Consider the following 24,685-nt stretch of genomic DNA (forward strand, 5'->3'; position numbering starts at 1 on the left):
ATCGCCGCTTCTGGATATACAAGGTTGGAGCTGCTTTTCCCTGAACTTTCAAGCCGTGAGGGGGCGGGAGGCGGAAATGATTGACATCTTCTGCAATTATTAGTCAAGCGAGATAAACTTGAAGAGCAGTTGCTGCTACGAATTATCTGGCGAGGAAGGGCTGTTAGCCCTGCCCCCTTCTCTCACTGGTCTCCGTGAGCCCTGGGCGGGGGTGGGAGTTTTTGATGGCAGCCAATCGATGGCCAGCAAGGAGGAGAGGGGGAATGAGGAGGCGGGGCAGGCGGGCGGTGGTTGCCCGGAGATCACAGCCACAGTGGGGCTGGGGGCCGGAGGCCGGAGGATTTCTGGGTCACTGTTCCCGAACCACAGTGCAGGGGGCTGGACTGGGTTCGGGAGCCGCATCGCCTCCCTGGCACCTTCCCGGTTGCCTTCTGAAGAACTTGACCCCTTCTGGCGCTCCTCCGCGCCACACCGGGACCCTAGCGCCAGATACCGCCCCACCGGCTGCCCGAAGGGTCCAGGCCCCATTGTCCCGGTCCCCACCGTGACCACTGGCCCCTTGAGCGCCAGTTCTCCATACTCCCCTTCCCAGGCAGGGCCACCAACGCCTCCAGCAGCCGCTCTTCTCTTGTCTGGTCCGTGGAGGTGGTTGGTTACCATGGTGAAGCTCGCAGCCAAATGCATCCTGGCAGGTGAGTCTGAAAACTTACGGGCGAATACAGTGTCCGAAATCCAGAGACTTCATAAATTGTTGAGAGCTTTTGTTCACGTAAATTGTCTACCGTCTTTCCCTTTCTCTCTCTCAAAGACGAGTTAATGCAATTACTGATATAGTAAATTCCATTAGGCATGGGATAATTATCTTCCAGAGCACACTTGTAGCTGCGGCTGGTTTCCTTCGCTCCCTGTCATACTCTGAGACCACCGTTACCAATTGGAGCTGTACTCAAGAGGAGCAGACTGGTTTTTAAAAAAATCAGGCTAAGCACACCATAAGTGCTTCAACTAAACCATGTGCTGTACTCCAAAGTTAGGCATCAGTGACTTAGGTGGTCCTTACTTACGGGGATTTTTTTCCTTGACCCTATTCTTCTGAAAACAAGGATAGGAGACAGTAATGTCCAGTTGACCGGTGTTTGCAAAAATACCATGTATGTTGTCTTTAAGACCCAAAGTTATGGTTGCTGCCCCATAAGTTTGAGGACATAAATGTTGAATCCCCCAAAAGTGGGAATCTGTTTTGCTGACTGATACATCCCAAGCACCCAGAACATACATCTGGAACATAGGAAGTACTCAATAAACATTTGTAGAATGAATGCATATGTGGCATGCATATTTATGGTGTTACTGCTCAATGTTACTCCAGGTAACATTTGCCTGGATTATGGACCTGGGACCTCAGAGCACAGATGTACTTTCCTGAGTCCTTGCTGCATTGCCAGGCACATATATTTCATTTAACCCTTTCACAGTAGGTAGCACCCTGGAGCGGAGAAGGTGATGGCACCCCACTCCAGTACTCTTGCCTGGAAAATCCCATGGATGGAGGAGCCTGGTGGGCTGCAGTCCATGGGGTCGCTAAGAGTCGGACACGACTCAGCGGCTTCACTTTCACTTTTCACTTTCATGCATTGGAGAAGGAAATGGCAACCCACTCCAGTGTTCTTGCCTGGAGAATCCCAGGGGCAGGGGAGCCTGGTGGGCTGCTGTCTATGGGGTCACACAGAGTCAGACACGACTGAAGTGACTTAGCAGCAGTAGCAGCAGCACCCTGGAGTAGGGCTTCCCTGGTAGCTCAGCTGGTTAAGAATCTGCCTGCAATGCAGGAAACCCCGGTTCAATCCCTAGGTCGGGAAGATCCCCTGGAGAAGGGAATAGCAACCCACTCCAGTATTCTTCCCTGGAGAATCCCCATGGGCAGAGGAGCCTAGCGGGCTACAGTGCATGAGGTTGCAGAATCTGACACAGCTGAGCAACTAAGCACAGCATGGCACCCTGGGTTAGAAGCTGAATTGTTCTGACCTCATTGAGGACTGAGATGAAGTCTGTTGCCCAAGGTCCTAGCTGGATTCCCACCCCCCAGATCTGCTCACCTCCATAATTCTTAACTTGTGTTACTGTTGAAACCTGTGACCTTTCCAGGTTTTTCTGACCAATTCAGGAAAAAAGCAGTGAGATATTATATAGAGGAAAAGGAGATTATTTTTTTTAATTCTTCTCTTTCAGACTGAAAGGGGTGGTGTTTGTAATGACTTTTCCAGTTTGGAAGTAAAAGGGTCACACAGAAAGATGACTGATCGAAGTCACTCAGATCATGCTGGAGCAAAAGCAATGAATGGTCTTCAAGAGCAGTGTCTAGTTTCCAGAGCACCAGCGGGGGCAGTATTGTGCAACAAAAATAATTCCACAGATTGGCTGTGTCCTCTTGGACAAAGCACTTCTCTGAGCCTCAGTCTCCTCATGGATAAGATGGAGACGTTTTTCTCTGAAGTTAGATTATTTTTTAATGGGCTTCTCTCTCTGACTGTTCTTTCTCCTATTTCTTTTTTAAATCAACTTCTATCACGAGGCAACTTACTGAGCATCATCTTTGTGCCTGCGCTGTGCTATACCCTCAGCACAGGTCATCTCAGCAGCTCTGTGGGGTCAGGATTATCATCATTCTCCTCTACAGATGGGGCAGCTGAGGCCCAGAGAGGTTGGGGCATTTGCCCTGGGTCACACAGCTGGATTTGGCTGAGCTGGTATCTAGACCCAGGTGATCTAATTTCCAGGGCTTGTTCTTAGCCCCACAGGCTACCATCTCAGACCTTGATTCTAGACTCCTTGTCCTTTATACTCACACTCTCAAACACAAGTTTTACCTGATTTCATCCATGGCCTTACAAGTTGTTCCTAAACTCCAACCTAGCCCTCACTCTGTAGCCTCCTTTTGAGGCCTTAAGGATATCTATCTCATTTTGGAAGTTTCCAGGGACAACAGACCTCAGTGCAGTGAATCACTATGCACAGCCCATCTCCACCCCACCCCCACCACATGCACCTCCTCCCACACTGACCAGCTGTTTAAATGGAGTCAATCGGCGTCTGTTCTCTCATAGAACTAGCTGCCAAAGGTCCTGATAACTCAATTCAAGTGCTTATCCAGTCCTCATATTTATTGAGCACCTACTATGTGTATGTCACCACACAAGGTGCACTGGGAATCCCAGGATGAACCCAGCCCACTCCCACACTGAAGGAAGCCCTGGATTGCACACAAACGCTTATAACTCAGCAAACACCCTTTGTGTGCCAGCTCCCAGAGGAATACCTCAAGGCATGGCTGCTAATTGTGCTGCTTCAGACAAAGAGAGAAAGCAACACTTAACATTTATCTGTATTTTATGTGCTTCCAGATCACTTAAATATTACTTAATATATGTCAGGCACTGTAGATGTTAACACCTTAAATCCTCATAATGATTCTCTGAGATGGGTATTGTTATTCCCCATTTTGGAGATGTAGCAACTGAGGCCCAGAGAGATTACAGAACCAAGGTCACACAGCTCATAAGCCTTGGAGCTGGAATCTGTGCCCTGAGTACCATGTACTTAGTGCCTCTTGACAGACATGGGGGTGATAAGTGTGCCTCCTGGAAGGTTGCTCTGACAAGTCTCATGCCACGAGCAGCGAGCACAGTAGCCAGGCAGGTAAAGACAGAGGACTGAGAGATGCCCTTCAGAGGCTGGTCAGCAGAAGGACATTCTTTGAGTTTTGCCTGGCAGAAAATTGAGCGGGATTAGGATTTGTATTAGGGAGACCTAGAAGAAGATTTTCTTCGAGGAATTTTCAGGGAGTAAGAGAATAGGAGGGTAGAGCCCAGATCTTGTGTAAGGGATAGTCGGAGACAGGGTTGGAAGGTGGAGAAGGGTACACAGTGGAAAGCATCTTTGGACAGGCTCTGTGAGCACATCACCAGGGGAAAGCTCTGCTTTATGAAGGCCTGTCTGTTGATGCCAAACTCAGGGTGAAAGAAAAGCAGCAAGAAAAAACAAAAAGGAAATAGGGCCAACTGGGAAGTTTTTGCAGTCCAGACCTAGTCAAGAAAACAGAAGATACATTAGGCATTTCAGCAGAGAGGTTTTAATGTATGGAATTGGTTCATCGGGTGTCAGAGACTGAAAAACCCAGGAGACAACATTGTCATGACACTGAAGGGGTAGGTAGAGATCAGCATTATCAGAAACTTAAAGAAGAACCTCCCCCACCCCCCGAGCCAGGATCCAGATTTCCAAGGAGGGGACACTGCCCGGCTGGGGTGGTACCCAGTGTGTGATGTCAGCACTTGTCATAGATCACTAGGACCCATTGCCCACTAGCCGGGAGCTCAGTCCTGGGTTTAGGGAAACACAAGTCCAGCCCGTCCCGAGGGGCTTTGTCTTAAGATCACTTCTATTACTGAGTGCTGCATGAGGTAGGGTCCAGACAAAAAGCTGAAACTGCACTCAGTGTCTAGATAGCGAGGATTTAGCATGGGATGTTCATTAAACACCTACTGGAGGGTGGGGAAGACAAATGGGAACAGCAAGGCAGCTCAGAGAAACTGCAGGAAGGAGCCTCACCCCAGGGCTGCAGGAACAGAGGGAAGATGGCTGGGCATCAGAACCCCGAAGCTCAGAAGGGCCCTCGGAATTGAGCTGCAGATCTCTGAGAAGGGGACCCTACCCACCGATGCTAGTGTCTCTGAGGGGGTGTACTCAGGCTGGCCCAGAAGTGCAGAACCACAAACAACACAACTGAGGCAGCAGCCGACATCTGCTGCTGGGGTGAAGGCCATCACTAGGAGACTGCTAAGAGAAACTGCAAAAAAGGAGAAGGAGCAAGTCCCTCTTCCTACCCCCCGACCAGCCTTCCACATTGGAAGAGTTCTTGAACTCACATTGGCAGAGCCTGACAGGAAGCCCCTGAGTGTGACAGGAAGCCCCTGGGAGACAGAGAAATGTGAGTGCGGAGCCCCAGCCCCAGCATCACAAGGCAGACCATGGATGGGTGCGTTTGGGGCTGAGACAAGAGACCCAGTTGAAGTTCAAGGTAACTAGGGCAGTGTCAGCCCTGACAACAAAGGAAATTCGGGCTGGAGACCCAGCAAAGGATGTAAGGAATAAAGAGGAGCTTCCTGGGCGTGGGAGGAAGGAGGTGGAGACTTCAGAGGCGACTGTGGGTGAAGTCTAGGGACAGTGAGAATGAATGGTGAACAGAACAATGAGACAGGTGGGCAGGACCGCTCTGGCCCCAGTGTGGCTGTGGACACACTTGAGACTGGGTGAAGGCCCCGCGTTGCAGTGAAGACACCCGCAGGTTGTTGGAAATGCAAAGCTTGGGAGATGGATTGTGGCACGTGAAGTAACAGCAAAGGTAGCAAGAGTAAATGGGACAGAGTGGATGAAGACTAAGGATGGATGCACAAGAATGTCCGCATGGGGGGAGGGGGAGGAGCAGCGGGAAGACCAAGCCAGTGCAGGCTCACCAGGGCCAGAGGGCCGCTCTGACCCTGGTGGAGGAGGAGAGATGCTCCTTCAAACTGACATCTTTCAGAGACGTTAAGGAGCGTGAGGACTGAGGGAAAACCACTGAACTTGGCAATTACGAGGTCACAGGTGACCTTGCAGATGGCACCCTCTCCATCAAGCAGTGCACCCGTTGTCCCCTGTCCCCACCGTCACCCCTGGGTTCAGCCTCCTCCAGGGAAGTCCTCCCTGCTGACGAAAGCCCTCATCAGCTTCTCTCCTCCCTGTGCCCTCAGACACCTTGGTTCTCAGCTTGCATTATTTGAACTCGCACTTGTCATCTTGTTGCTCTGCAAACGTGTTTATCGGCTGGCTGCCCTTGCTGTTCATGCTCAGATCCTTCCTTAGCCGACACCGGAGGTTTTCCAGAAGTATGGGGAACTCTGACTGACAGTCAGAAGCAAGATATATGAAATTAACCAGAACAAATCTGTGGGGAATTTCACAAGCGGGAGGAGTCAATTTCCAACTGCGTGCAGAAGCAAAATTGAAGTCGGGAGGGTGGATACAGTCATCTCCTGAAAGGCTGCAGGGATGAGGACCCACAGGGGCAGTTTAGAAATGGGCCAGAAGGGTCCCTGAGCTCTAGGAGAGGGATGGACTGGCGGAAAGAGTATGCTACTGGAATCCTAGGCAGATTACTTAGCTCTCTGAGTTTCAGTATCTTCATCTGTCAAGTAAGGGGCCTGGGAAGGAGTGAATGAGTTTGTATCAATGGGTCCATAATGGAGGCTCAGCCCATGTTGGTTCCCTTCTAAGAAGTGGTAGCAGATATAAAAGCAAGACCTTACTAGCTCATTCAGACCCAGAGAAGTCAACGTGAAAGGAAATGTCAGAAGTAGTCAAGTAGTTGTCTCACATGAGGTGACAGAAGTCAAAACTGAAAAGTGAACAGAGCAGCAGGCTATCAAGGAGTCAAGTAAAAGGAACGTTGAGCCACCCATGATGTGGATTAAGGTGAGGAGATGACATCAAAGGATGCAACTAAGAAGGCTGTGAGCTTGATGGCGATTTTGCTGAGGATCAAAGGGGTGAGAAAGCAGGAGACAAGTGTTCCGCCAAGGTGCTGGGTGATGGAGGGAGAGTCAGTATGAAGCTCAAGGTGGAAAAGATCTTGCAAATGCAAACAGCGTGGTATCAAAGGAGGCCACGCAGAGCCACCGGTGGGGGTGTTGGGAGGGCGCAGGGGAGTGAAGGATGAGCCCTGAGAGTCTCCAGCACCCCTGGGGGCCCGGGAGGAGCTCCAGAACAAATTGCCCCTGCCACCTTGTGAAAGGTCCAGGTCTCAGACTTGAAAATGTGACATTAACTTTTAGTTTGGAGGTACCAATTTATGGGGCTGTCCACTGACAAAGTTGAGGAGATGGACCCAGTAGGTATAAGATGGACTTAGAGGAACCAGTGGCTGTTGCCAGTAGACTTGGAGGAGAGGCCCTAGGAAGATGGGTCCACAGTGGTTGCAAATGGGTACCAGGAGGTGGAAGTGGAAAATGTCCTTTGGAAATGGGTTTCAGGTGGCACATGTAGTCCCTGACTCTTTGTCATAAATATGGTCCCACCTAACTCTCACCCCCGGAAAAGGCAATGGCACCCCACTCCAGTACTCCTGCCTGGAAAATCCCATGGACAGAGGAGCCTGGTAGGCTGCAGTCCATGGAATCGCTGAGGGTCGGACACGACTGAGTGACTTCACTTTCACTTTTCACTTTGGTGCATTGGAGAAGGAAATGGCAACCCACTCCAGTGTTCTTGCCTGGAGAATCCCAGGGATGGGGGAGCCTTGTGGGCTGCCGTCTATGGGGTCACACAGAGTCGGACACGACTGAAGTGACTTAGCAGCAGCAGCAACTCTCACCCCCTCTGCCCCTCAGTAATTATGCAGGATTCTAAGGATGAATGCTCTAAGCTCAAAGTGGTTTAGTCACCTGAACCCGTAAGTCTGTGCCTGGTCATACCTCCTTGCCTTCAAGTGTGTTAAGTCACTTCAGTTGTGTCCAACTCTGTGACCCTTTGGACTGTAGCCTACCAGGCTCCTCTGTCCATGGGATTCTCTAGGCAAGAACACTGGAGAGGGTTGCCATGCCCTTCTCCAGGGAATCTTCCTGACCCAGGGATTGAACCCATGTCTCTTACATCTCCTGCATTGGCAGGTGGGTTCTTTACCAGTAGCGCCACCTGGGAAGTTTTTTACCTTCAAGACTTCAAAGTAAATTCAAGTTTGTAAGGAACAGGTTTTCCCCATCAGGTATATTTCAGTGGAAGAGTCTCGGTTCTGTTTCCAGTGCTCAGAAGCCCTCCTTCGACTCTGTTACCTTCTGGGTCAGTTTGTGCAGATGAAAGGGTTAGCCCGGAAGAAATGAGGCTGGTTTGGAAAATGGGTCTCACAGACCCATTGCCCTGCCAGCAACCCCAGGGCAACTTCCCATGAGAATCAGGCACGTTTTCTCTGAGAACTCATTGAAGTTTTTCGGTTTCCAGACTAAGTTTCTGGAGTGGGAGATCCTTGAGTCCAATTAGCGTGAAAGCAGTGTTTTTCTTCTACTCTGACCTTGCAGGAGACCCCACCGTGGGCAAGACCGCCCTGGCACAGCTCTTCCGCAGCGACGGGGCCCATTTCCAGAAGAACTACACCCTGGTAAGATGTGGGTGTTGTGGGCCTGGCAGAGGCTTAAAGAGAAATGATCAGATAACCCTAAGGGAGTGACTTTCCCAGTGTCCTTAAGAAACCCTCAGAGACCTGACGAATGGCCACAAGCCACAGGGTGCAGAGCCGTATGGAGCAGACTAGCCTGTGGTCAGCTGGTCACCACATACAGCTTGCTTGTGGGCAGGGGGTTGGACGAAACTAGGTCCTCTCTGACTTATGCACAAGAAGTGAGCCCAGAACAGACACTGGAGCCAGGGACATGCCTCCCAGGGTGGGGTGCTCTTCCTGACAACACACCCCGTGGGGCCCCCTGACGTGTGTGTTCTTCCTTTTCCTCCGCAGACAACAGGGGTGGATCTGGTGGTGAAGACAGTGCCAGTCCCTGACACGGGGGACAGTGTGGTGAGTGGTCCCCTTGCTCCCCCAAGGGAGCTCAGTGCTGCCCCAGCTCTGCCTGTGGACTCCGGGGGTCACTGTCCTCCTCCCTGGGAGAGAAGCAGCGCTATCCCTGGGGAACAGCGATTTCCTAGCTCTCGCCTTCTGGGGGAAGGACTTCAGTGGAGAGACATGGGGTAGCTTTTTTTTTTTTTTAATTGGATGTAGTTGATAAAGTTGTGTTCGTTTCAGGTGTACAGCAAAGTGAATAAGATATATATATATCTCAGTAGTTGCTCAGTTGTGTCCAAGTCTTTGCGACCCCATGGACTGTAGCCCTCCAGGCTCCTCTGTCCTTGGAATTCTTCAGGCAGGAATACTGGAGTGGGTTGCCATGCCCTTCTCCAAGGGATCTTCCTAACCCAGGGATCAAACCCAGGTCTCCTGCATTGCGGGCAGATTCTTTACCATCTGAGCCACCAGGGAAGCCCCCATGTATATATGTGCGTGTGTGTGTGTGTTATATATATACACTCTTTCAGATTATTTTCCCAATGGGCCATTACAGACTATTGAGTGGAGTTCTCTGTGCTATACAGTAGGTCCTTATTAGTTATCTATTTTATATATAGTAGTGTATATGTGTCAGTTCCAATCTTCCAATTTATCCCTCCCCCTGCTTGCCCCCTGGTAGCCATAAATTTGTTTTCTATGTCTGTAACTTGATTTCTGTTTTGAGGATAAGTTCATTTGTACCCATTTTTTATAATCCACATTTAAGCAATATCATATGATATTTGTCTTTGACATAGAACAGTTTTAAGTAGCAATAGTTTTATTAAGCAAAACAACAGTATCCTCTTAAGAACAGGTTGTTTGGAAATCAGAAGCAGCCCCTCAGTGGTGTACAGTTGGGGTCTTTAGAGCGGTGGTCCCTCCCTATGCCCTGTATCATCTGACTGACAAGTTGATTGACAGCTTTAGGTTCTAAGAATTTTTCTCCTCATGCACAGTCACCCATAAGCACCCAAGTGTTACCCACAGCAGGGGAGGGGGCAGAAAGTGCAGTGCTAATTTATTACAAATACAGCATAATGAACCCCTGGTTACTTTGAGTCACCATTTAGGTCTTGGTGTGCCTGTGCCAACCTGTGCTGGAGGTTTTATCTTGCTTGATTTTGCTAAGCCTGGAAATTTAGCAGTAGTCCTTGACTAGGAGAGGTGGTCAAGGACTAGGAGAAGAAGGATCTCTGGGCATGCTCTGGTCACCAGTGTCCAGGTGGGGGAAGGAAAGAGGACCATGTCCAGGATGGAGCAGGACCTGCTCACATCTGACTAGCTACCCAATAGTGCCAGGACTTGGTCTAGACTTGTCTGAGCATTTGGGAACAGAATGAGAGGGACATGGGAAGCACTGTAGGGAAGGGATGAAGAAGAGGAGGTGAGGCCAACAATTGCCAAAAGAAAAGAAGACTAGAAGCTCAGAGGTACATATTTCAGCTGTGACATTGCCATGGCCAGGTTCCCTCCTGAAACAGTTAATTGTTGTTGTTCAGCCACCCAGTCCTGTCCGACTCTTTGCAACCCCATGGACTGCAGCATGCCAGGCTTCCCTGTCCTTCACTATCTCCCAGAGTTTGCTCAAACTCATGTCCATTGAGTTAACAACCAGGACCTAATTATATGACTGTCTCTACCACACCATAGTTTTGTAATGATTTGAAGAAAAGAATAAAGCAATATCCTGATTTTCAGTTAGCAAAAGTGAGGGGATATTTTGTAACAGTATTTGGTGACTTGGGCTGCCATATATTATGTTATTAATAAATAGAAGTCTATATTCAGTTAATAAAATCTATGGAGAAAAGAAGAGGAAGTGAGAAAGACTGGACTCTGGACCTCACCCTTAGAACTTCCTGAGTATCAAGGTTCCTAACCCGCATCTCTCTGTGGTAAAGCTCAACCCTTGAAATTGAATTCCAAGCTGTTACGTTTGCCTGTGGGCTTCCCTGGTGGCTCAGTGCTAAAGAATCAGCCTGCCAATGTAGGAGATCCCTGGGTCAGAAATATCCCCTGGAGAAGGAAATGGCAACCCCCTCCAGTATTCTTGCCTGGGGAATCCCATGGACAGAGGAGCCTGGCGGGCTACAGTCCATGGGGTCACAGAAGAGTCAGACACGACTTAGCAACCAAACAACAATGTTTGCATGTACTTTCCTGGAGAGAAGGTTTAAGAATTGCCAGATTGTCAAAGCAGTCCATGAGCAAAAAGCAATTTTAAGTACCCGAGATGCAATGAGAAGGGATAAAATGAATGCAGCTATCGCCAATGTGCAAAGCAGAGGATGCTGCTGACCTTCAGACAGCATGTGCTGGTCACCAGAGCCAGTGGGAAATTACAGGGGCACTGGGGGAGACTTCCTGGTTGGCAGCAATGGGGAGGGGCTCTCACCTGGGCCGGCGAAGGTTGGGACACGGTCAGGAAGGGTCGTCCTGAGCCCTCCGCCAGCATCAAGCCTCAGCTGTCCAGAACCCTGACAGACTGTCCTACTTTAAATGCCTTCCCCAGGCCTCCTCCGTGACCTCCTTTAAACAGGATCGTTTTTCAAGATTTGAAAATCAATTTGGTTAACAAAGTGCAGAATGACCTTTTGGAAACCAGAGCACTTGTCAGCCTGTTTAGCATTCTGTTCTGCCAGGTGGGGAGTCAGCTTGTTCCTGGTATTTTTGCACTCTGGGTTAGAAGAGGTGAGATGCCACCCAGAAGGGGCTGCTTGGGGTGGGAAACAATTGTACCTGAGTTCCTTCCTCTTCCCATCCTCTTCTGCCTGCCGAGGGCAAGAGATAAATGTATGTGCACGTGTGCATGCATGGATCACCCTGAAGGTGAGCGGGAGTCCTATCCGCGTGTGCAGCCAGGGGTTTCCTCAACTTTCTGAGACCTGCCTTTCTGATTCCAGGAACTCTTCATTTTTGACTCGGCCGGCAAAGAGCTGTTTTCTGAAATGCTGGATAAATTGGTAAGTATCAGTCTTTTTTCTAACCTCTGCCTCCCTCCAAAGGTTTGCCCGTTAACAATGCCCACTGCACTCCAGTCGCCAGGAAAGGTGACCATGGCAACACTCTTTAAGGGTCATTCCTCCCAGCCTTGGGGCTTGTGGCCCCTTGGCAGGTAAAGCAGCTTTTGCATGTGATTTGTGATTGCCCCTCCCCCCAACTCTGGACTAGCTGGGCTCCCAATATGCCAGAGTACCCTCCGACTTTGGTGACTCTCTTCTCTTAGGCAACCCTCTCCTACAGATGTTTTTTTCAGTCCTCCTCCTACACTAGTAGTAAAGAACCTGCCTGCCAATGCAGGAGACTTGAGAGACTCGGGTTCGATCCCTGGCTGGGGAAGATCCCCTGGAGGAGGGCACGGCAACCCACTACAGTATTCTTACCTGGAGAATCCCATGGACAGAGGAGCCTGGCATACAGTCTATGGGGTCACAGATTCGGACATGACTGAAGCAGCTTAGCCTGCATGCTACCTCCTAGGCCTGGAGCAAAGATTTCCTTCCCCACTAGGGGGTGCCCTCGAGGTCCCATAGCAGTTCAGTTCAGTTCAGTCACTCAGTCGTGTCTGACTCTTTACAACCCCATGGACTGCAGCACGCCAGGCCTCCCTGTCCATCGCCAACCCCCAGAGTTTACCCAAACTCATGTCCATTGAGTCGGTGATGCCATCCAACCATCTCATCCTCTGTCATCCCCTTCTCCTCCAGTCTTCAGTCTTTCCCAGCATCAGGGTCTTTTCAAATGAGTCAGTTCTTCACATCAGGTGGCCAAAGTATTGGAGTTTCAGCTTCAGCATCAATCCTTCCAATGAATATTCAGGACTGATTTCCTTTAGAAGAGACTGATTGGATCTCCTTGCAGTCCAAGGGACTCTCAACAGTCTTCTCCAACACCACAGTTCAAAAGCATCAATTCTTCAGCACTCAGCTTTCCTTATAGTCCAACTCTCACATCCATACATGACCACTGGAAAAACCATAGCTTTGACTAGACAGAACTTTGTTGGCAAAGTAACGTCTCTGCTTTTTAATATGCTGTAGGTTGGTCATAACTTTTCTTCCAAGGAGTAAGCATCTTTTAATTTCATGGCTGTAGTCACCGTCTACAGTGATTTTGGAGTCCAAAAAAAAAATAAAGTCTGTCACGGTTTCCATTGTTTCCCTGCCTATTTGCCATGAAGTGATGGGACCAGATGCCATGATCTTCATTTTCTGAATGTTGAGTTTTAAGCCAACTTTTTCACTGTCCTCTTTCACTTTCATCAAGAGGCTCTTTTGTTCTTCTTCACTTTCTGCCATAAGGGTGGTGTCATCTGCATATCTGGGCTTATTGATATTTCTCCCAGCAATCTTGATTCTAGCTTGTGCTTCATCCAGCCCAGTGTTTCTCATGATGTACTCTGCATATAAATTAAATAAGCAGGGTGACAATATACAGCCTTGATGTATTCCTTTCCCTATTTGGAACCAGTCTGTTGTTCCATGTCCAGTTCTAACTGTTGCTTCTTGACCTGCATACAGATTTCTCAGGATGCAGGTCAGGTGGTCTGGTATTCCCATCTCTTTCAGAATTTTCCACAGTTTTTTGTGGTTCACACAGTCAAAGGCTTTGGCATAGTCAGTAAAGCAGAAGTAGATGTTTTTCTGGAACTCTCTTGCTTTTTCGATGATCCAGCAGATGTTGGCAATTTGATCTCTGGTTCCTCTGCCTTTTCTAAAACCAGCTTGAACATCTGGAAGTTCATGGTTCACCTACTGTTGAAGCCTGGCTTGGAGAATTTTGAGCATTACTTTACTAGCGTGTGAGATGAGTGCAATTGTGCAGTAGTTTGAATATTCTTTGGCATTGCCTTTCTTTGGGATTGGAATGAAAACTGACCTTTTCCAGTCCTGTGGCCACTGCTGAGTTTTCCAAATTTGCTGGCATATTGAGTGCAGCACTTTCAGAGCATCATCTTTTAGGATTTGAAATAACTCAACTGGAATTCTATCACCTCCACTAGCTTTGTTCATAGTGATGCTTCCTAAGACCCACTTGACTTTGCATTCCAGATGTCTGGCTCTAGGTTGGTGATCACATCATCATGTTTATCTGAGTTGTGAAGATCTTTTTTGTACAGTTCTTCTGTGTATTCTTGCCACCTCTTCTTAATATCTTCTGCTTCTGTTAGGTCCATACCATTTCTGTCCTTTATTGTGCCCATATTTGCAAGTCCACCCCATCTAGGTTTGCTCTGGGACCCGCCCCTGCTGCCCAGGCTCCTCCAGCTGGAGCAGCCTTCCTCTTAGGATCCAGTTTGCTGTACCTTCCAAGGTAACAGTTCCGCTAATCTGGGCCAGTGAGCTAATTAGAAGGTTTGAGATCTCCAGAGCCCCTGCCTTTCCAAGAACAGCTACATTTTAATAGAAATTTTTGCTGCCCCCCTCCTTTTTTTTTCTTTTTTTTTGTCTAAGAGAAATAGATCTAGTGATGGTAATTTCACACAGGGCTGGCCTCATGCATGAGTTCTTGGTGTTTTACCACGTGCGTACATAATAGCCAGCGCTGCCTGGCAGAGAGGATAAAGTGTCTGGGGAAGTCAGGGCCGCCTGCTGCCCATCCTGGGTCCACTCACTGAGGCCTGGAAGAAGAAGGTCTCTCCTGCATGCTCACAGAGGTGGTCAGTGTGGCTTCAGCTAGAGTTCTTGAGTTAGTCTGTGAAGTGAAGGTGTAAGGGCATCATCAATTTAGTCTAAGTTCCTCCCATCCTAGAGGCCTGCAGAGCCAATTCCAGGCTGACCTTCCAAGGACAGCTAAAAGGAAAAGGCTTCTCCCTCACACCTTGGGAGGTGATAACACCTTAGAAATAAACCGGTCTCTAATTGTGCATAATGGGGGTCCCCAGAGACCAGGACGAGTATCAGCACGGTCCCACAGCCTGTGCCAAGCAGCAGGATGGCCCAGGTATCTGAGCAGCCCCAGAAGGTGCTGGCTCCTGAGAGCTTAGCCTTGGTTCTTAATTGGGACCATGAACCCTGTCCAGTGGCCGATCTGGTTTAGATTAGGGTTGACATACTGCTGGAGAAGCAGAACATACCCTTTGCATTTTAAAAAGCCGACCCTTATTAAGAAGATGTTAGCAAACCAGCTTCCAGCGACTGGCTAATGAAAAAAAAGGATGCGCTTTCAGGCCTGCAGAGCAGAAAAGCACATCAACTTGCATAAGAGTGGGCCCTCGATGAGAACAAGTAGCAGAATGAGTTCATGGAACCAAGGCGGACAAAGCGTTTCTGGGTAGAGAAAGGCATCAGTTCCACCCTGGTGTTTGAATCCCATGTGACCTGGGCAAGCCAGTTACCCACTCTGAACTTACTACCTTCAGCTACATGGTAGGGATCTTCAGACCAGCCCTGCAGAGTTGGGAGGTTTCATAGTGACACACAGAAAATGCCCAGCAGAGAGCCTGGCATGGATTCAAGCTCTTGCCATCATGGTCACTGCGCCTAGGCCTTCCCATTCATACCTGTGGGTAAATCGTTTTCATCCATGGGTGTGGCTCAGTTTTCTGACTCATATCCCCTTTAGGATTTTTCATTTCCCTCCACTCACGTGTCCCTTCCCTTAGAAGGCCACATTGCCTCCCCGCCTAGAAGTCACTTTCGCTGTCAGTGACGTGTTCGCATCCTGTCCGCCTTGCCTAGTGGGAGAGTCCCAATGTCTTGTGTCTTGTCTACGACGTGACCAACGAGCAGTCCTTCACCAACTGCAGCAAGTGGCTGGAGAAGGCTCGGTCTCAGATTCCAGGGACCACCCTCCCAGGTAAGAGCTGCAGGTATCCAGGGTTTCCAGCAGCTCCTCTGTCCTTCAAATTCAAGGGCACAAGGTCACTGCAGAGGTACCTGTGGGTGCAAAAACAAGATGCTCTGGGCTTTGGGAGTAGCAATCTGGACTGTACCCTGGCTCTGCCCCTTCGGAGCCCTCGCAACCTCAGTGAGTTGCCACACCTCTGAGTCTGTAAAATGGACCTGGTGATGCCCATCTGGCAGGGTTGTGGAGCAACTCAAACATACTAAGGGGAAGGTGTTGAGATATGAATGCGAGTTGTTTCTGGAAGGCTCACCCCAGGGAAACAGCCCTCATTTTCTCCTGTATGTGGGGCACCAGGAAACATGCAAGGCCCGCTGTCACTTCTGAATGCTCTCAATCAGTTTATTTCTCATCCCTATGTGAGATCAACAAATTCTCCTCATTAGAGACCAAGGAAAGCAATCTCCAGAGGCAGGCTCAAAAATTAGCTGCAGCGGATACAGCTGGCAACAGAACTAAATTACCTCTGCATCCCTGACTCCGAGCCCAGCCCTCAGATTAGTATTAATGACCGTTTTGAAAGTTTGCTCCATGTGCTAGAAATGATTGCAAATGCTCACATCGGTTTGGTCCTCGCCTTCACAGCACTCAGAGCCTTAAGGAGACAAGGCAGGCAGGTACCTTCAAGATCTAGAAAAGGGGCTGAACAAAAACTGCAGGTGGAAGGGCATGCCACCCACTCTGCCTCGGCCCCTGGGGCCCAGCACAGAGTCTGCTGGTGCTCACCACCTGGGGTCAGACGGCCTCTCTCAGATGACATTTCACACCCCTCAGAAGTAGCCTGCTTGCTGTTTTTTCTCTCCAGCTGTCCTCCCAGACGGCCATGGTTATAATGCGATGCTCTGATTGTCTCTTTCGAGTAGGTGTGCTGGTGGGGAACAAGACAGACCTGGCTGGCAGGCGAGTGGTGGATGTGGCCCAGGCCCAGGCGTGGGCACTGGGCCAAGGCCTGGAATGTTTTGAAACATCCGTGGTAAGTACCACCGCCTGCGCCATAGCCCCAGTCTGCAGTGGGGCCTTGGCTGGAAGCAGTTTTTCACGTGACCTTGCATGCATCAAATTGTTACCACACCATATGCAGATTTGGAGCTGATGTTACATCCTTCGCCTGAGATCTGGTCTCAATATAGCAAGAGTCACTTGTGTGTTACAATGAAGCGGATCAGCCAGCCAGCCCTGGGAAAAGCTGGATACCAGTTAGTAAGGAATATAAGCGTGTTGTGTCCAGCCACAGTGCTGCTGGACGTCTGCAGGAGGCACATGGTTATGGCGTTGTTGGCACATTATTTTATAGGCCCTCAGAATCAGTCCCCTGATCCAGGAGCTGGCCCACACTTCCCACTTCCTGATGGGGTGACATGACTGGCCCAAGGTCACGTGACTCATAAAGGCTTGCACCAGGACTGGGACCCCCGACTTCTGGTTCCCCTCACTGCTCCCAGTCGCCACCTTGCTGCAGCCCCAGAGTGACTCCAGGCCACAGGAGCCCTCAGGAAGTGGGACAGAGTGGTTTGTTCCCCGCACTTTCAATGCGTGATATCATGATTTTGGCATGTTCACAATGTCACGTGAAGCCCCTCCTGTGTGGGGAGTTCCGAGTTCCCAGCCTCCCTGCAGCCGGGGTGCAGGCATGTGACCCAGGCTATACCAGTTGGATGAACGCTTGTGCGATGATGGCAGGGAATCAAGTGAACACTGCCCCCTGCAGGAGCCACCCAGAAACATCCACTTCAGAGCCAGTAGGGGCCAGGGGCCAACCCCTTCCTGGGGCTCCTGGGTAGACTCGCCACGCCTGGCACAGCCTGAAACATCCCTAGTGGTCACTTGGACCTCACTCCCAGCCCTGTGGCCTCTAGCCTTGATTCTTTGGTTCTCGCAGAGAGTCAGTGGGGTACTTAATAAATAGCCCTGAGGTCATGTTCTGCTCAAACTCCACTTAAGTTACAGGCACTCTTGTTGCATCTACAAAACTCGACGGGTGCAGCTGTTCAATTCCTATATGGCAGTGAACTGTTTTTTTTTAATTTAGCTACATCGGGTCTTGGTTGCGGTGCGTGGGGGTCTTTGTTGCACTGTCACGCGGATCTTCCGTGGTGGTACACAGGCTCTCCAGTCGCGGCACGCAGGCTCGGTAGTTGCAAGGTGCAAGTTTAGTTGCCCCGTGGCATATGGGATCTCAGATCTCCAACCAGGGGTCACACCTGCATCCCCTGCATTGCAAGGTGGAGTCTTAGCCACTGGGCCACCATGGAAGTCCCTGGATGTGAACTTCTTAAACACCCCCAAAGCAGCATGCTTTCCTTAGGGAAAGTGTAGCAAGTAAAATCAGGTGCTCTGTCCTCTGATGGTGAATAGAAGCCCTATCTGTGGGCCCCTTGAGTGTTATTTAACCTGTTTGTGCCTCAGGTTCCTCACCTATTAAATAGGGATGATAAAATATATTCCTCATTGAGTAATAAATATGAGAATTAAGTCAGATGGTGAATATAAAAACACTTAGCACAAAATCTGGGGCATAGTAAACGCTCTGTCAATGTTAGCTTTTTTTAAGTATAACTATTCCCCCCAGTAATCTCATTTATACTATTATTACTCACTAAATCTCTGTATTCCTAGACTGTACGGAGGTAAATGTCAGTCTTGCCTCTGGTCCAGTAATCACAAATGCTGCATTAATGAAGTTCCGGTTAGTGAGCTTTTACTGTATGGAGGGTTACCCATGTTGTACGCAGCACGCCTTTGAGCAAAGCAGTAACTCTTCCACCCACAGCAAACAATATTCCATTTTCCCTCCTCCTCCACTCACATTCATGAAATTGCCTCCTCACCCTAATATCCCACGTTCTCTGGAATTCTTGATAGAACTCAGAAATTAACCTTCACTCCCAGCTTTCATCACGAGAAACCACTGGGCTGGACGTGTAAGCTCTGGGTCAGGTGTTTGCCTCTGCGCGATTGAAATGGGCGGGTGTAAATGATGTCTGGGGAGGCTGCGGCTCGCACTTGATATTAACCGCGCAGGTTAACTAGTCCCCCCTGAGCTGATGCCAACGAAGCACCACCAGCAGCGCGGTTAAGCAAGCTGTAATTAAAAAGGAAATGCAACCAAATGCCATTTGAGACTTAGCCAAGCCCATCTCCTCCTCTCTTCTTACTAAGTGCAGCCACAGTTGTCTTACATGGCCATTTGTTTTGTTTTATTTTTTTATTGGAGTGTATTTGCTTTAAAATGTTGTGTTAGTTACTGCTGTTTGATTTTCTTTTTTCTTTATAATTCCATCTTCACAACATACTCATTTTAAAACTGGGGGTTTTGTACCCTTTGATCACCTTCACCCCTTTCTCCTGCCCCCACCTCACTGCCCCTGGCATCCACCAACCTGCTCTGTTTCTGAGTTGTCTTTTGTTAGATTCCACTTATAAGTGACAACATAGCAATATTTGTCTTTCTTGTCTGGCTTATCTCACTTAGCATAATGCCCTCAGGATTCATCCACGTTGTCACAAATGGCAGAATGTCCTTTTTTGTGGCTGAATAGTATTCCTCTGTGTGTGGCCCACATTGCCTTTATCCACTCATCAGTGTACACTTACATTGTTTCTATGTTGTGACTTGTTGTCGTGGATGAAGAAATCTCTCCAAGATAGTGATTTCATTTCCTTGGTTACAGACTCAGAAGTGGGTCGGAGTCTGAATCATATGCAACTCTATTTTTAATTTTTGAGGAACCTCCATCCTGTTTTCCACACTGGCTGCACCAGTTTTCATACCAACAGTGCACACGGCTTCCCATTTCTCCACTTCGCCACCAACACTTGTCTCTTGTCTTTTTGATGATGGTCATCTTCACAGGTGTGAGGTGACATAATGTGGTTAATTTGCATTTCCCCAATGGTTAATAATGTTGAGCGCCTTTTCATATACTTGTTGGTCCTTTGAATACTTTCTTTGGAAAAATATCTGTTGCTGATCCTTTGCCCATTTTTTTCATCATAGTATTTATGTTTTTGCTGTTGAGTTGTACAAATTCTTGTGTGTTTTCGATGTTAATCCTTTATCCGATGTGTGGCTTGCAAATATGTTCTTTCATTCCGCAGGTTGCCTTTTCATTTGCTGATGCTTTCCTTGGCGGTGCACATGCTCGTTAGTCTGCTTGGGTCCCACTTACTGATTTGTGCCTTTGTCGCTTATGCTTTTGGTGTCATATTCATAAAACCATTGCCAAAGCCAGTGTCAAGGATCTTTTCCCCAGTGTTTTCTTCTAGGAATTTTATGATTTCATGTCTGTAATTCATTTTCAGTTAATTTCTGTGAGTGGTGCCAATTAGGGTTCTAGTTTCATCCTTTTGCATGTGAATATCTGATTTTCCCAGCCCTGTTTACTGAAGGGACTGTCTTTTCCCCTTTGAGTATTCTTGACTCCCCTGTCAAATATTAGATGGCCATATCTGTATATGGTTATATCCAGGCTCTCAGTTCTGTCCCATTGCTCTTTGTATCTGTTTTTAATGTTAGTGTCATATTGTTTTGAATACTGTAGCTTTGCAGTATGGTTTGAACAGGAACTATGATGCCTCTAACTTTGTTCTTTCTCAGGATTGCTTTGGCTATTTGGGATCCTTTGTGGTTCCTCTTTGACTTCCTGACACCCCTCAATATTTGGCCTTTTCACACCAAAAAAACTTAAAGCATTTCTTTAAGCAGAAGTTAAAAATTTTTAATGCATTGTTTACTGCTCTAAGAAGTTGGGTAATACTAAATAAAAGAAAGTTCAAGAAAGATCCATAGGGATGGCTCCTCTTGCAGAAAGAAGAGAGGAAGGGAACTGGTGTTTGCTGAGCACCCACTGTGTGCCGGGTGTTTTGCACACATTATCTGTTTAGGCTTCCAGCAGCCCTGCTGCTCTCTTTATCTCACTGGTGACAGACTCAGAAAGACTGCGTAGCTTTCTCTGGTCACCCAGCTAACAAGCATAGAACCAGAACTAGAACACAACCCTGCCCAGCTCGATAACCTTCTCGAAGGGGCTATGGCCTCCCACAGAGCCCACTCTGGGAGTCTCTAGGGGGAGAAGAAATGGCAACCCACTCCAGTGTTCTTGCCTGGAGAATCCCAGGGACGAGGGAGCCTGGTGGGCTGCCGTCTATGAGGTTGCACAGAGTCGGACACGACTGAAGTGACTTAGCAGCAGCAGCAGGGGGAGAATTCTGGGTCAGATTAAGCACTAGTCTGACCCTGCTCTAAGGATTCTTCATGCAAAGCAGACCTACTCTACAGGTGTCCAAAGATGTCCATGAGACTATGATTTGTCATCTAACAAAAGGACTCCTGTCATTGGCAAGCCCTCCTAGTGCATTTGGAAAATGGTTCCGTTTACATCTGCTACTTCAGGAGCACTCCATGTGTATAAAAAGGCTTGCCTCCATTGAATTCCCTACTTTTTATGTTGCGTTTTCCCTAAGATCTAGCTTTTAAGAGCTTTCAGGTTCATTTAGAAATCCTCGAGTATGTGCTTTGCCGGCCTCATTCTCTTCCCATTCAACACTTAACTACATTTTCAACCGAGGTAATGTTTTGCTGTTTGACATTTCCTAGGATGTTACACTCTGTACAACCCAAAGCACCTTGCAGATACAACTGAGTTATTCCTCTTATGTCTTGCTGGAGACTGACAGCCTTCCGGTCCTTGGTAGTTGTGAACTTGGTATCGACACTTGTCTGGGCCGCCAGCGGTCCTCTCATTCCTCAGCCCCCCTCTCCACACTGACACCTCTGGTTCTTCTGCTGGTGACTTGTCTCCTCTGCCTTGGGACTTGCCGGCAAGTCCAGTAACTTTCTCTGCAGGATCTGGTTTCACATACCTGTTTCTGTCACCCTGTCTGGCAGAGTGGAAAGGCTGCTCTTCTCATACTTGGAGCCTCTGAATTATAGGCTGGGCTCTGCCTAAGCCAGCTGGGCCACTGCACGCCTGGCACCCCAGACCACTGTAGAACAGAGGCTCTGAGCTTGATAACCTCGTTACATACTTTGGTTTGGAAATCCTTCCATTTTAGTGGGACTATTTCATTGTCTCTTCTCAAGACTGCACTTTTGCCAGCAGGCAAGGATTGTCTGAAAACAAGTACTCGTGAATTCATAGTTTGAGCTACTGTCTTGAAAGCAGTGGGTGCTTTCTTCTGCCAACTTATTTCTTTTAAAAAAATTGTTTTTAATACCCATGGGCACACACATAGAGAGTGACTGCTGCTGCTGCTGCTGCTGCGTCGCTTCAGTCGTGTCTGACTCTCTGCGACCCCATAGACGGCAGCCCACCAGGCTCCCCTGTCCCTGGGATTCTCCAGGCAAGAACACTGGAGTGGGTCGCCATTTCCTTCTCCAATGCATGAAAGTGAAAAGTGAAAGTGAAGTCGCTCAGTCGTGTCCGACTCTTAGCAACCCCATGGACTGCAGCCTATCAGGCTCCTCCGTCCATGGGATTTTCCAAGCAAGAGTACTAGAGTGGGGTGCCATTGCCTTCTCCTGTAGAGAGTGACAAACAATAGCTAAGTGGAGAGAGTACTATTTTCTTTCCCCCAGAGCTTGTCATGCTCACCCTATAGGGCAGATTCTTTCCACAGGATGGAGGAAATCTAGGGCAAGTTCCAGAACTTTAATCTCTCAGATAATAAAAAATCCTCTGGGCACCTTTAGTCACAAAATTATTCATTGTTTCAGTTATAAAAGTAGCCAGTCCTGAGTGACTGTCAAAATTCTTGATTTAAAGTCAGCTCCACCCCCTGAGCCTGCTGTGGGAAGCAGGACTGGGCTTCTGCGTCTGTGTTTCTACACCTGTGCTTCCCCTCCAGCTCTCTTTGCTGGGACCTGTTCTGGCCCCTCTGGACTTGCCAGGTGTCTGAGATGCCCTCCCTACCCCCATAGGGGGCACTCGCTCACCTGCAGCTTCCGCCTCACAGGTGACACCTGCTCAGCTTTCCTGCAGCCTCCGTTCCGGGCCATCCACTGGTGGTGGAACCCATCGCCCTCCTGGGGGCTGTCCCTGGGAGGTCCCTTTAGGACAGCTTCACACTGGGCTCCTGCAGGGCCTTCTGCTGGTCCAGGGAAGCACGGCTACAACCCCAGTTTGACAGACGAGGTAGTGCAGGCCATCTTTCCTGTCCTGATCAGCCATCCAAACAGCCAGCCCCAGCCTCACCTCAGTGCTTCCCAAGCCTGGGCCCAGCACCTTCCTAAGTCCCTGGGCTGTAGGCTTCTCTTGGGACCCTCCCACTGACCTCAGGGTGAGGGAAAAGAGAAGCGCCCACATCCCATCCTTGGGGAAATACCACAGCACACACACACCCCCACCTCCATCCTGCTTGGTCCTCCCTCCAGAGCATGCCATCTGTTGTTTTGCTTTGACCTCTGGGACCTCAGGCAAAGCTAAGCAAGAACGAGTCTCGTTTTGATGTCCTGTCACACAGAGTGAGACTAGCTAAAAGCACAGGCTCTGTGGGAACATGTCTAGGTTCAGACCCAGCTCCGTCACAGGCAGTGTGTGGCTTTCGGCAAGCCATCTTCATCTCTCTGCATCTCAGCTGCCTTCTTGTAAAACAGGCGGAACTGTAGTAGCAGCCCCGAGTGCTGGGAAAAAGAGGTTGGGTCACAGGTCGGAGCGCCTGATGGGAGGGGGGGATGGGGAATGCCAGCTGTCTGTGACATCCCTAAAACCAGCCAACCCTTCTTCAACTTGTCTCTCCAGAAGGAGATGGAAAACTATGAAGCCCCCTTCCACTACCTGGCCAAGCAGTTTCACCACCTGTACCGGGAAAAGCTGGAGGTTTTCCAGGCGCTGGTGTGAGAGGCTGGCCAGACCGTTCCCTGCGATGGAACCCGGCCCTGGGCTCTGTCTCCTCGGAAGATGGGAGAAGATGGAGCTACCTGGCACTTCCAGTCTATTGTGACAGCTTTTAATAAAAGGAGAAAATGGAGAAGCAGCAGCTCGTTCCGTTCTTGGCCAGGGCAGCCCTGGAACCATTTTACACATTGGCTGCTGCTCCCAGAGTAGCACCAGAGCCTCCAGTGGTGGCAGCCGGCCTTTGGGACAGTGGGCATCCTGCCCGCCCCGAAGGACACTCCCCAACAAGAGCCCACCCACAATTTGCCGCAGTCGAGATGCTCAGCTTGGAAGTTGCCGCCTGGCCGTGAGGCTGATGGCCCTCTCCTTGTTCTAACAGACTCAGCTTTGCTGTCTATCTGCCCGCTTTCCGGATGCCAGAGCTCCCTGGTGATGACTACTGTCCCTGGCAAAATAGTGCCCTCTGCCGGCCGCCCTGGGTGCCTCTTCTTGATAAAGACCCAGCCCCCTCCCAGCTGCCAGGAACCCTGAGCACCCAGGGAGCCAAGAACGAGGCCACTTTCCTTTAATGACCCCGCCTCTCAGCGAGCCGGGCAGCAGTCGTACTGTTTTCCATCCTGTCTCTGCTGCCAGATTAATCTTCCTAAAACACCACTTTCATCATTTCACTCCCCTGATTAAAGACCCACGGAAATTCCTCAGTGCCTCTTACATCAGGGCTATGGGCCGAGGTCTGGCATCACAGCCCACCTCTGACTGTCACCCTCACCCCGGAGTCTTGGCTTCTTTTTGTTCCAGTGCCCCAGAGGGTCATAGGCCTCCTTCAGTCCCCCACTGGGTGGGAGTGGAGATGTCCAAGCACTGGCTTTGCGGGTAAACAGACCTGGGTCTGTCCCAGGGATAGAGATGAGAATGGAAATTACTCTCATTCCTGTTTATGACCTGCCATGTCTCTACATGAGCTGAGCATGTTACACGTACTAGCTAATTTAATATTCACAACGTGGAGTCTTTTTCCCACTTTTACGAATGAGGAACCGAAGTCAGGATCACAGACTCCAGAGCCCGGCCCACAGCGGCCGCCCTCTCCTGAGTCCACCTGAGCTTGACCGGGAGCAGGAGGCGGTGATGGCTAGGCTGCCCCTGAAGGTCATTTCAGAATAGCCCGTGAAGGGCATCGGACACAGTGCCCACCACCTCAGGCCCCTCCCTCCCCGTCCTGTTACCTCTCAGCACAAACTCACTGTAGCCACAACTGTCCTCCCACCAAGACATCCTTTCAGAGGGTAGGGGCCTGCGATGTGCCGGACATTTCTCTAGGCACTGGTCATTTCAAGCTGTTGGTCTTTTGGCCCATGTTCCAAGGATGGGA

At 49.4% G+C, this 24,685-nt stretch overlaps 1 protein-coding gene across 2 annotated transcripts; it reads left to right on the plus strand.

Annotated features, from left to right (window-relative positions):
• Positions 1-265: 265 nt before the first annotated feature.
• On the plus strand, positions 266-23,449 carry IFT27 (intraflagellar transport 27). 2 transcript variants are annotated; one of them, XM_055566188.1, is made up of 7 exons: positions 266-692; positions 8,109-8,188; positions 8,543-8,602; positions 11,536-11,595; positions 15,313-15,430; positions 16,342-16,451; positions 23,218-23,449. In XM_055566188.1, exons 1-7 carry the CDS (start codon positions 659-661, stop codon positions 23,314-23,316), a joined length of 561 nt encoding a protein of 186 aa, XP_055422163.1. In that variant the 5' UTR covers positions 266-658; the 3' UTR covers positions 23,317-23,449. The 2 variants fall into 2 exon arrangements, with proteins under 2 accessions (XP_055422163.1, XP_055422162.1); XM_055566187.1 differs by having other exon boundaries at positions 520-692; positions 15,237-15,430.
• Positions 23,450-24,685: the final 1,236 nt, after the last annotated feature.

The sequence above is a fragment of the Bubalus kerabau genome, chromosome 1 (assembly GCF_029407905.1).
Source record: "Bubalus kerabau isolate K-KA32 ecotype Philippines breed swamp buffalo chromosome 1, PCC_UOA_SB_1v2, whole genome shotgun sequence".
NCBI classification, from domain to species: Eukaryota; Metazoa; Chordata; class Mammalia; order Artiodactyla; family Bovidae; genus Bubalus; species Bubalus kerabau.